Source organism: Colletotrichum spaethianum (genome assembly GCF_022836535.1).
Source record: "Colletotrichum spaethianum MAFF 239500 DNA, contig04, whole genome shotgun sequence".
NCBI classification, from domain to species: Eukaryota; Fungi; Ascomycota; class Sordariomycetes; order Glomerellales; family Glomerellaceae; genus Colletotrichum; species Colletotrichum spaethianum.
Window position 1 is genome coordinate 3,988 of NW_026054774.1, and position 12,841 is coordinate 16,828.

A 12,841-nucleotide genomic window follows, 5' to 3' on the forward strand; every position below is an offset into this window, starting at 1 on the left:
TCTGAAATGAGAGAGCTTGACAAAGCCGACGTGGCAGGTTCGCCTTCTTAGTAAACTCGAGTATGTTGTTGTTGGTTGTGAGGGTGATGGCGACGGTGATCTCTTGCGGAAGAAGAGGCCGGTGGAGGCTCCATGATCGGTTGTCGCAGATTCGTCTATGCTCGGGAGGTAGACACCGCCTCTGGCTGGCGGAGTGCTCGGTTGCTCGATGTCATCAACCCGTGTCCCAGATTGGGGACGTCCTGAGCTCCAGCGCCATACCCTGGCCGGCAAACCAGGGTTCAGCTTGTGGAAGGTCCCGGGGATCGGCATTACTAAAACTCCGGAGGAGAATCCCAGGCTTTCCCGCCTCACCTTGAGAGATCGGGTCGGAGACTCCCTTGGCCGGACCGGGAGTTAGTACGGTAGTGTCAGTGTAAGCTTGGTGGGTGGCAGATGGCAGGCTGCTCCACTAGTCTGTTTCCAGCGGCAGCCCTGTTGTACGACTAAAGCTCCAACTCGTTGGGAAAACTGGTGGCAGTACTTGTCCCGATGATGCCGATAACTAAACAAGCCGACTTTACACACACCCCTGAGCCTTCCCTCTCTCTCTTTTTTTTTTCCAAAGTATGCTTCTATTTCTTCTGCCCTCGCACAATGAGGTGTAAGGCAGAGTGCTGTCAGCCACGTGCCCGGGAACGCACGCACGCACTCAAAACGCTGTTTTACTAGTCGTGCAACAGGTCGTGGTGCTCGTTTCGTTTCTTGATTTTCTTTCCGCCTCGCTTGGCCGTTGTCCAGCAAGTATTGCGATGAATACAACGCCGTCCAAGTCGTCGTTGTCAGGCCGTCGAGTCTGCTCCGTCTCGGTGGGGAATAGGTTTTTTCGGTCAGGTTCCGCTAATGTCGGGTGGCCTCGCTCTCGGGGTGGTTCCCTCCCGCCTTATTTTTGCCCGACTGTGATATTAGTCCAAACAAAAAATCCTCGAACAACCACGGTTTGAGAACCGGCAAGACGTTTCTGGTCTCACTGTCGTACTCTTGAATCAAGTGAATCCTCAAGAGACGGTCAACAAGCTCGGAACACGCAAGGAGTCGAGTGAGTGTCTTTGGGCACAAGCTAGGATCAACTGTTTGTTTTGGATCGGCTTGCCGTCGTCAGTTCATGCACGTTGCCGTTCTCTCGTCAAAGCACACTGGAGGAGGTCGAGATGTCAAAATAACGCCAACTGCCAACTTCCTCCCTTTCGGATGTCTAATCTACTTATAATAGAGGGACAAGCACAGATGGATCGAGTGGTCCGTCTATCGCCGATCTAAACAATGCACTCCCGCTTACATCACATAAGCCAACAAAATCCTCGTCTCCGAAGAAGCCGGAGCGGAAGCCTTGGGATACATGACATGGCACTGGCTTAATGGACACCGCTCCATCTCGTTGCTGAGGTTTCTTTGGCTTGTCCCGCTCCTCGCTCGCATCGCTAATGAATCCGTCCATTCCGCATGTTCCGGACAAGCTTATCCCGCCGCGGACTCACCAATCCTTGCTCGGCAGTCTCCCTCTGCCTCCACTCACCGGGCTGCTCGTCATGTAGACCAATGCTTGATAAGGCCATTGTGCATTAGATTGTCGCGTGACGCTTCTATTTTTCGGACTCGCGAATGCTTCTACATGTCCGTGAACCCATTCGTTCCGCTCTTCCCGTTCCCCTCTCCGCCCGGTGCGTCGAGGCCTGACATTGAGTGAGGCTCGTGCCACTGACCTTTCCATATCTTTTTTAACCTTTGAAATGTGGGGATCTACAATTGTTCGCATTCTTTCGCTGCTTAAACAAGTCCGGGACGCCGACGCTGATATTACATTGGTTTCCCTCAATATCTTGGCCCGACAAGGCCGCTGGTTCCTCCACATTACATCATCTCTTGACGCTAGCTGGTATTTAACCATCAGCACGGACGGCCTGAGTGATTCGGCCGAACATACGCTTCCGTTTGGGTCGTCGTGGCGCGGGAAGTAATAAGGTTGAAGTCGAGCCTACTGTCTTCCTTTGCCGCGATCTTCTTTCTTTTAGTCTTGGCTTGAGCTTTTGTTTACCTTTTTTGTTTACTTATTTTTTACTTTTTTACTTTCGTTCCATCGTCGTCGACTGTGTCGTCTCATTATATCCTGTTCATCCCAAGTGGGTTCATGTCTTCGAACCCGTCCCTCGGGCTCGTGACTCGGGCCGGGCGTAGGTTGCCCGTGCGTCCCAGGTCGGCGGTGTTTGCGGCGGCCGAGGGCTCGAAAAAGACCGCATCGGCGGCTGGTAGCGAGCCGTTTGCCCAAAGTAATCGGGGTTCTTCGTCCGCTGTTGGGGCTTGTAACGGGTGATTTGACTGGGGAGATTGGTGTTACAACAGCGCTCGAGTCTTTCGACAGCATCTCGTACGCACGGGTATCTTTCTTCACATCGTATCGGGCATCCACCGACACGAACTCCTTGTTTCTGCCTCGGCAGGAGGAGAATAGGTCTACCCATCCGAGGACCATAGCCCAGCGGCCTAGTAGGAACAGCAGCCAGATTCCGTTCATCTGAGAACAAGTCAGCAGGTTGTTTCGGGTACGATACAGTATAAGACGTTTCTTACCGCAAGAAGAATCAAGACGGCCGTGATGGTTGCCTCGTTGACAACCAGTGACTTGGCCTGGTCATAGCATTTGGTTCGATCGCCCTTGGCGCCGATGAGGCATAAAACCCAATCCTGAGCCTTGCTCTGGTCGTCGTGTACTGCCTGGACCGTGTTGTCCTGAAAGACAAACACGACAGAGAAGAAGACGACGTCGGCGATAATAATCAGGACAATGGCGATGCCTCTCCACTGGAGTTGGATGACGCGTCGTACTCGTCGATACGCCTGGCGGGGGCTCATGGTCTGAATGCTGTTGGTGTATGTGGGGAGGCTTGATCCTTCAGTCGATGCACTGTTGTCGGCCAACGAGGCAAGGTAAACCTTGATGCAGTATCCAAAGGTGGCGAACTGGATGATGACTGTGAGGCCAGCAAAGACCAAAAGAGGAATCCAGAAGTCTGCGAGACTGTTCTTATGATTGATATGGCAGGTGGCACCGAAGCGGAACGAGACGCCGCTGAAGACGAGCGCAACGACGATGCCAATGAGGGGAATGCCCCAGCCCGTGGCTTGTGCAAAGATCATGAAGTTTCGACCCACGACGACTTGCCAGCAGATCTGGAGATGTAGGGACAACGATCGCAGGAAGACCCACATGACACCAGCCCAACCTCCAAGCAAGAGGAAAGCGCCAGAAGCGCCGCAGACCTTGCTGGACTTCATGCTGTGCGGCGTGATTGCGTTGTAGCATTGTTCCGGCTGGTCGGCCAGAGGAACAACGAAACCAAGCTGACAGGGTCAGTCGCAAGTGGCAAGCGCTGAGTCTGAGTGACTTACATTCATAATAAGCACTGCTATTGTCAAGCAGATGCTCAAGTAGTGTCTGTAGGTTTTATCAACAGGCAAGACAGCCCATGATATCAAGAGGAAGAGACAGCATGCTGCACTGGCGACGCAGACCCAGTTGGCGGCCGTCGTCAGAGTGTTGAAATATTCGGGGTAAACCCAGTCAGTGAGAGGGCAGGGCAAGCAACATTGCATAGTCGCAGTAAGATTTTGGCACAGCCTGCCATCGATAACTACGGAAAGTCAACAACTCCGCCCACAAAAATGGCGTAATCAAGACTTACACCCTTCGTCGTCGGGGAAAAAGTTCACATCGTAGAACGGCGCAGGGCAGTTTCCCCTGGCCAAAGTTAAGTTGGCCATACTAGAGAACACCTTTTTGAGCAGCTGATTTCGTTGTTGGTTACGATGTTCAAAGGACCGTGGACACTCGGTCGTTACTGAAGCAGTAACGGGGCGTCTGGTGATCTGCCTTCCCTTAAGCAGTCCGTATGCTGGGCCAAATCCGGATGTGCTGGTAGTGGTCTGCTGAAGCAAAACGGCGTCGCGCGAATGTTTAAAGGGAGCAACAACCCTTTTGTGAGGGTGCTCGAGGTTGAAAAAGGGGGATGCCTTCCGGTCTCTATCCAAGGACCACTCTCAGTCCCGCTGAGGTCCAAGGATCGCGGTTGCTCGGACCCTGTGAATGCTTCGATTCTGCTCGGTCGTATCAAGCAGGGTGTCGACGTGTAAGTCGGCGTGTGAGTTGGCGAGGAGGGTGTGCAACAAAGCAGGGCGGCGGCTTCTGGCTATGTTGATCTCGTCATGGTCCGTGTATGAAGCTGACAAGGCGGATGGCAGTACCGCAGCAACAGCAACTCGTGGTATCAAGGAGAGACTCGAGCAGAAGCAACGACAAAGGAGTCCAGAACCGGTCAAGGGACACGGGGCTGGAAGTAGGTGGGTGGGACGGCATTATGTACAACGATGCGTGGACGAAGAGCTGCTGCAGATGGCGCGGGTGTTTCTCTGTCTCTCGGCCGGTCTGCCTAGGGTGCAGTCTTGCTGTTCAACCAGTCGCGGCGCTGGCCCCCGGGGTCCAGGCCAGAGATGCCGGGGTACCACGACTCCCATGGACCAGGCAGGACTCGGGAACGGGTATTGGCGTGTGATGGGTCGGCCAACTCTTGGATTAACAAGGGCTGTTGAAGGTGGGCAGGGGCCAATGGGGGACGCGGTCGACAATGAAGGGTGTCTTCGTAGGAAAACTCCCGATGTCCCTCTCCGGGCCACGACCCTACATAGGACAGAGCTCTCTCTCAGTCTGTGCCTCGTGCGAGGCGATGCATCGACGTATGCATGGCCTATTGGGGAAGCCGCGGACCTCATTGCAGGGGTGTGGATGTTAGCGTACGGGCGAAAAATTGAGGGATTGATGGACCAGGCCAAGGATGGCAGAGAGGCACAGGAGCGGTTTGGCAGTTGTATTATTGCAGTCCACGGAGGGACTCGACTAGGTACCTGAAGGTTTGGGAGTGAGGACGATGGCCGATGGGGTGTAGTGTGGATGCGGGCCAGGGACCGGGAAGGGGAAGAAGTAGAACCAAAGGGGGAGGAGAAAGAAAGGAGCAGCAGGACGACGACGAGGAGCGCCGGACCACAGGCGCAGGCCAGAAAGAGAAGAGGAGGGTAGGGTGGACGAGAGAGCTGCCGTGAATACAGACCTTTGGGGGGGCGTGTGTTTATGGTGGAGACGGGGGTTGGAGGTGGAGTGGAAGGCGCTGCCCACATGGGCGGTCCTCGATTTAACCGACGCTCCATGTTGTGTGGCCAAGAACCCCACCTCAAGTTAAGGTGCCCCTGGCCGCCCGTCGCGTGGCCCCACCGGCCATGACAGACGCTCGCCCAGTGAGGACCGCAGACCGGCCTCAGCATGTGTGCTCAGTGGACCTCCGCCCGGCCATGTTCAGCACTTGTCCACTGCATCTGTAGGTCCCGCCAAACCATTCACCACTCACAACGCTCACCACCCGTGTCGATGAATGTGCTGAAAGCATTCGCGGGTGCCTCCAACGGGACTCACTATCTGGGTTGGTGGGAAATGTGCTTCTGCAATCCCTCATTCATCAATGGCTTTCATCACGCGAGGGGCACAGCACAGCTGGCCCCTGGCTTGATGGATATTGTGTGGTTGGTTCAGCGCGCCCGTTGTCCATAGTCGGTCTTGGTTGCCGACTGCTGCTGTTCCATCGCTGCCCTCCCCCGACCCCGCCGCATTCGAGGGGGGAAAGCCGCCTCCACCCTGTTCTCGTCATCGTCTTGTCCGACCTTGCGGCGTTTCCCAGATCAATAAGTAATCTCGAGAGGAACCAGTCAGTGGCCTAACCTGCGGTTGTCCGTATTTACAAGATGAGGTCGATCCGGGCGGATAGAGAAAGATACCTACCACGAAGACGGCCATCTCAGCTCGAGGGCATGGACGAGGCCCTCGGATTGGGGCGACCAGACGAGGGGTACTTTCCCAATGTCGGGATACGTGCCTGCCGTGCTTTAAACGTGGACCTCTTGTTGCACGTCCAGTGAAGTCATGTGCTCTTGCCGCCGTGGCCGCTGGACGCCGGCCTTCTCTCTCGACAGCGCGGCCCCGTCTTCGACCTCGATCTGGACATTGACCTCACTTGAACCCTCTTGTCTCCTCCCGACACTACATACCCTAACCAACATCCGGCAGATTCTTCACAGAGCACCAAGACCCTGCAAACGAAGCACGTTACCTCCCATTGACCAAACGAGTGTCGTCACCCGCAATATGCCAACAGTGCTGCGTCCCGCCGATGCCACCCCCTCAGACCAGCCACTACCAACCGTTCACGCCTCGGGGCTTAACAAGGGCCTGATGTCAATGCTGTCCTGTCTGCTGTGGCGCGTATCGGGTGCACCACCGACCGCCAGTTGACTCAGATCCCTCGCCTCCCACATCGCCCGCCCCCTCGGCACGGCAGCGGGCAAGACATTGCCAGTCAAATGCCTCCCACCGTCGTGTTCCTGGTTACACTGCATTCGCATGTCTCACCCTAATCCTGGACATCGCGACGCCGAGGTGCCACCCGTTGACAGTGATTGATCGGGTGCAGCTTCTTTCGGCTTCTTTCATCGCCGAAGACTACCAGGTTGTTGGCAGCCTCAGTGGGCATATGGGTTCTCTAGTAACACGATGGACCACGACGAATGGACATAGCTACTCCGCCAGCTTCCTGTTGCTTGGTGCCCTGACCAACGTTTCAAGGCGGACGAACCGTCTCCAAGCTCGCTTGCCTAGTCAGTCCGAGTTAGCTGAACGGGAGCTGAAGATATTCCAGCCTTCTAGTGAGGCTGGAAAGTCGGCTAGGACGTGCGTGCAGCTCGAGGTGCACAGATGAAATACTAACAAGAGTCGACGTAATTGGCGCCTTGTGCGCTTCGGCACTCATCAGCCCCTCTATCGGATTCTATGCCGCGACCAAAATAACGCGCAACAGCAGGTTGACGATTTCTTGCCACGTTGACCCACTGTCGAGCCTGAACGTTGCACTCAGTTGAATTTGCGCAGCCACTGCCTCTGAAAGTCTGTCAACATGGTCATGGCCTCTGAAAGGCCGACATGGTCACCCTGGATCGACGATGCCGTGACGCAACGAGGGCGAGAAGGCGACCGGCCGGCTTTAGGGCTGAATAATGCCCTGGCCATTACGTCGTTTTTGCGGCTGGATAAGAGGCAACCCGTCAACTCCCTGCTTGTTTGTGGATTCACCGATTTTATAACGATAAGAACAGAAGCAACGAGACCCTTGGGGCGACGCAGCCAATAGCAACAAGTGAAGATACTCATCGCTTTGTCTCGAAACGCCCTCTTTCCAACGTTGGAGCCCGGTGGCGCCGTTGAGCTAGCATCGACTAGTTACGGTAACGACTCAATAGCGGCTGCGAGGGAACGGCGGTCTGTATAGCTGACACCTAACTGACAAGTGGCCATCGGCGGCGTTGGCGAAGCCAGCACTTCTTTGCTCACAACTTCAGCCACTGCAGCCACAGGGTCTTTGTTGCGACGCGGGTCCCAAGAGGTTTCCCTGCCAGGAGCATCAGTGCTGGGAGATGCTCGGACGGCGCTTGATGGACATCAAGCCAGCAGGTACAACCGAGAAGAAAAAGTGGCTCCGCCGATTTATCTTGCCAGCTGCTTGCAATCTCAATACCTGGGTTGTGGGTCATGGCAAGCCGAATGGAATGGCACCAAAGGGCCTTCCTTGCCTGCCGACCAAGAACAGGCCTCTGAACCACAATCCTGGCCGGCTGCCATTCTGGACTCTCAAGGGCCATCTCAGTCGGCTGCTCGCACTTAGTCTTAGTAACCAGTTCCGGCTCGACCAGCCAACAAAAACATTGAAGTCATCACATCGCCCATTCTCAGGTCACAAAGCGCCACGGTTCCAAGCTAGAGCGGTCGCGGTCACCACGGCGCGAAAGCCTCCAGTGATGAAGTGGTGATGCCCCACGCCAATGCATATGCCTCTGAGTGGTCGCGCCATCATGGAACCTCTCAGCGCTCACGAAATGATTACAATGACCTGAGTGGTTGTTTTGTCCGGTTCGGTTGCCCATACAAACCCCTGCTTTGCAGATCGAGCGCCAGTCACCCAGTCCACTGGAGGAACACAGCATGGGAACAAAGTTGGGGTCGTGCTTCTCTTCGCTTGGATTGGCCAAACACCGTGTTCGGAGGCTTGCAAAAGATCTCCACGTTACTGACAAGAGGCCGCGCTGACACTGATTCGAAAAGCAGCTGGGTTCCACGGCTGGGTTGAAAGCCCTAGATGACTCTGATTGCCTGGCAGGCAGAGATCCATCCGAACCGTTGACCTAAAACGCAGAATTTTCAACTCGTGTCTCGGACACCCTCGAAATGGATGCCCGTTGCTGCAGGCTCTGATCCATCGTCCTGCATTCTGCATGAGGCACATACGAATGTGCCTGACATAGGTAGGGTGCAGCCGACACTGCGCAATGCGGTAGGAAAGACTCCCGTACCTCCGCGATCCTTGCCGCCCACCCAGCAGCTGGAAACCCCTTGTTGATGCGCTGACAAGCCATTCCGGTCAATCAGGGAACAGCCAGAAGGCAGCCATCCCACCCACATCTTTTACCCCTGGCAGACCATCCCGCAATACACCACCACCACCACCACCACCACCACCACCACTACCGTCGCCACCTGGAGCACCCGGCATCACATCAAGCGTCTTCGCCTGCTTCTCGAATCTTAGTGAGCACTAGCTCGTCTGTTACCTAAAGCGTGCTGGCCGGCCCAGACTCGCAATTTACCACAGCATGCAGTCGACGAGGCGCACTAACGTTATATGAACCGTCAAACTAGGTCTTCGCCCGCCGAGTGACGTTTTGGGATGTTACCTGGGGATGCATCCAACTCCAGGCTAAGCGTGCCGTATGTGCGTTGTAGAAGATGAGTTTAGGTGCTTGCCGTCATCCGCAGCCTTACCGATTCGAGCGAGGAATATCCTTTGGGCCTTCGTAGGAGCACGGGCGTTGAGCTGATGATGATCTTTTACGTATCGCGCATCAACCCGACGACACTTCTGTGACATCTGCATATCCGCCCTACCGTGATCGAGATGCGCTCGTTTCGGAAAGGCGGTTGGCCCGTCGACCTGTTCAAAAAGCAACGGCATGAGCTTTGAATGCAATCCCCATCAAGCATTCGCTTAAACAATGCAGCTCTTGCCTGACATTTGCTTCATCCTTGTTCCTGGGCTGTCATCGTAGCAGGTTCGAAACGGTGACACCCAACAGCATCCCGTATCATTGGGACATTAGCACAAACTGAAGGACACTGATGGTTTGATCAACTTCAGGGCCATGAGATATCTAAGATGCTATACGCCGTCATTGCTTACCCAAAGCGTACACTTCGAGCCGTCAAACCCGCCCAGCATTGCCAATCCAGGCAACCAGCATCAGTCTGGTTGGGCCCCCCCTATGCTCTAGCTACGGATGAAGCCCGAGTGACCAAATATTGAATATTGCCAGGCTCGGTTGTTCGGATGGGGCACAACCAAACCCTCTAGGTTTTGCTGTTGAGCATGTTCCTCGGGTGTGGTACGCTACTGTATTGTAACTATGTGCTACAGACGGCCCTTCAACCCGGCACCACCAACAGCCGTCCCAAAGTTGCAAACTTTGAGTCGGCCGGCACAGTACCTATGGTCAATCCTGGTGTTAGTCTACAAGGCTGAGTTGGGTAGTAACGACGAGCTAAACAGGTATCAGGGCCAGCCACGCGAAACAAGAGGAGATTCCCGGCCGCCAACAATTCTTCCTGTTTTGACCATCCAGTTGAGATTTCGCCCAAAGGGGAAAGGGACGCCTATGGCGCAGAACTGAGCTTTGGCGTCGGTATTGGCGGGGTTTCGCAGCCTTCGGGAGAGCTTCTAGAAAACTCGGAACGGGCGCAACGGCGTTGCTCGAATGTGTCTGCAGCCCTCACAGAGGGTGTGCAGTTGCTCCAATGGGCATGGGCCTAAATGCGTCGCCGAACTGACGACTGTTATCGGCCTGTTCCGCAAGTGTTACGCCTGGAACTGTTGGGTCGAACCTAGAATGAAAGTAGTAGGTATTGGGTTCGTTAGCTTGAGGTTTGGCGTGCAAGAGCCTTTGCCGTCGTCCACTTGCCAATCTTCACTTCGGTCAGCAATCACTCACTTGCCTACCAGCCTACCTTCTTTGGCTAAACTGAAGACGCCAGACAATTAAGTTAAGAAAATGGTCGTCGTGTAGAAGCACGGACTTTGACGCGCCTTACATCAAATGTATCACAGCTCTCGACGGAATCGACACAAGTCGCGCCTGTACTGAATTCCTGCATCACACGCGTATCTACAGTCACATACTTCGTTTCCATTTGGCAGAAAGACTTTGAATCACGAGAAGTCAGGTCCGGTGACGAGACTCGAGGGGTGCATCGATACTTTGAAACATTGGCTAGATAGGGGGGTTGCTGCCTCTGGCCAGCGGAACAAATGTGGACCGGATGCTCAGGCCACTCTGGAATACAACGATGCATGGTTGTACTATTCACGAAATACGTCTGAGGGCTCGAACAGAACAGAGCGCCAGGCCTTTCCCTGACTAGCAGGGAGTCCAAAATCCGACCAGGGTATCACCTCTCCGTGTAAAAGTGAAGGACCCTGAACCATTCAAGGAAAAGTCGCAACCGCTTTGTCGGGACCCGAGGCCGAATCAAAACCATAGGTGCTCCGCTGTATGCATGGTCGATGTTACGGATACAGTGAGTCCGATCGTTCTTGCGAAAGGGTGGATGGAAGGAACGGGAGCGACTGGCATTGGTTTGTTGCCGACGCAGAACCAGCTTGCTCTCATTCCAATCGTCGTAATCGTCGCAGCGTGGGAGGAGACAACCGACCGAGCTCTGACGTCGGTACCAGACAATACGACTTGTTCACGGCTAGCCAGTGTCCATGATCTGACAAACATACCCTCGACAACGGAGGCACCAGCGACGCAAAGCTTGGCTCCACCGCACCCGGTCCAGATCACAACATGCTCGGCTAAGCTCAAAGAGGGCCTTCGGTGAGAAGACCTGGAGCCAGCCCAAATCGCCAAGACTGCCTGAGCGAGGCTTGGAAACTGTGGCTGTCGGGAGAAGCTCAACAAGGAAGCTCAAGACTGCCAAGGCACCCATCGATCGAGTGCTCTGCTAGGCAGTCACCTATGAGCGACGAGATGGCTGTAAGCATGTATTTACGGGCATCAATACCCTGAATGCCCGCACTAATGATGGGGACAAGGAAGGGTTCGCCTGTCGTCACCAACACAAGGCCAGGCTGATGGACTCGCCAAGAACCGCTGGGGTTTTACCAGTAGTGTACTTACAATTCTGCCCTTGCAGCTTCTCTTGTTCAGGGCATCGCCGTAGGGGGGCACCAAGCACGGATGCCCCCGGATAAAACACGCAAGTAGAGAGGGCCCCAGGGCTGTTGGGGGAGGTAACCAGGGAGAAAACCACTCACATTTAGGAGGCACTAGCAGCTCCGACCGAGCGGGTCCGGCACCGGGCGACCAGCAGTTTACGGGAGGTCGTCTAGATGCGAGTGGGACGGATTACTAACCCCATCCGGCCAGCATCCCGAGATGGCAAACCAGGGGCAACAAACCTACAGGTGTACCAACAACAACAACAACAACAACAACAACAATAACGACGATAACAATAACGCCTGACAGACGCTGACGCTTGACGGCCACGCTCCCAATGCGTTGCTTTTCGTTCGATTCCAGGTTCCAGGTCACACCTTGAAGACTTCCTCAACGGCTGCCAGTCACTCAGTCGCCCCGGTATCGATAGCATTAGGTACGAATTGCCCATCGGCGGCGGTTGATGGGCCCACCCCTTTTCCCAAGCCAACTCCTCCCCCCACCCCACTACGCACTTTGGGCGCGAGACCTCGTTCTTCCCCTCATAAATGTGTGACGACACATTTCGACGTCAAGACCACGCGTGTGTGCTTGTCAGCGCTGTTTGTTACGATATGTCCAATCAGTGCTACCGTCACAGGTCCGCCAAGCAACTCGTGGCTCCTTTCTGCCTCGATCTCGAGCTCTCCGAGCCGACTGCGAGCCAGACTAGGAGCCGGCTTCCGCTACCCGGTCCGGATATCACCTACATGGCTTCCCTGCGAGCACATACTACGATGCAGTGTAGCGGTCCACTAGGGAGCCAAGCGTATGCCATTGGGACTGGAACCGTCATGCTATATTCTCTCGTCAGCTGCAAGACGACTTTGTGAAGGCAAAAACGACCGGTCGTCTGGGCACAAACCCGCAGCGGATAAATCCCTCCGATCAACTGCAGAACCCGAAGAAGAGGGTTTACGAAGCACAAGACTCCGCGGCGCAACGGAGGAATCACTGCCAGACGTCATGCCGAATCTGACTTGACGCCGCCGCACACACCCTATAGCTATAGACTACCTATAGTAGACCTTAGCGCACGGTCGCAGCCGACGAAGAGTTGCAAAAAGCAACGGCAGCCGGCCCCTCCTTGGACCACGACACCGAATGCTAACGTCTCCTCCGGCCACATTCCGCTTGATCTGAGTAAACTTGACCAACCATCAAGAGGTCCAGTGTGGAGGCCATTACGACCGATGCACGAGAAGAAAAACTGCTCTTCCACTTTTCAAGGCATGTTATCCCGCAATGCTTCGGAAAGATGATGGCACCCCGGGACTTCACAAACGACTAGGACAAGCCCCCCTCGCACCACGTTCGTCTTTCTCCACCAGACCCCAGCCCCACCGGTCTCCTCGTCGCCCCTGGCCTCCCCAAAGGTTCCTCCAGATCCTCGAAATCAAAA

At 55.0% G+C, this 12,841-nt stretch overlaps 1 protein-coding gene across 1 annotated transcript; it reads right to left on the reverse strand.

Moving 5' to 3' along the window:
• Positions 1 to 2,139: 2,139 nt before the first annotated feature.
• ColSpa_02031 (uncharacterized protein) lies at positions 2,140 to 3,432 on the reverse strand (the record flags this gene model as incomplete). Its single annotated transcript, XM_049268243.1, has 4 exons — positions 2,140 to 2,327; positions 2,413 to 2,551; positions 2,608 to 3,378; positions 3,427 to 3,432. 4 exons carry the CDS (start codon positions 3,430 to 3,432, stop codon positions 2,140 to 2,142), a joined length of 1,104 nt encoding a protein of 367 aa, XP_049124200.1.
• Between the last annotated feature and the right edge of the window lie 9,409 nt (positions 3,433 to 12,841).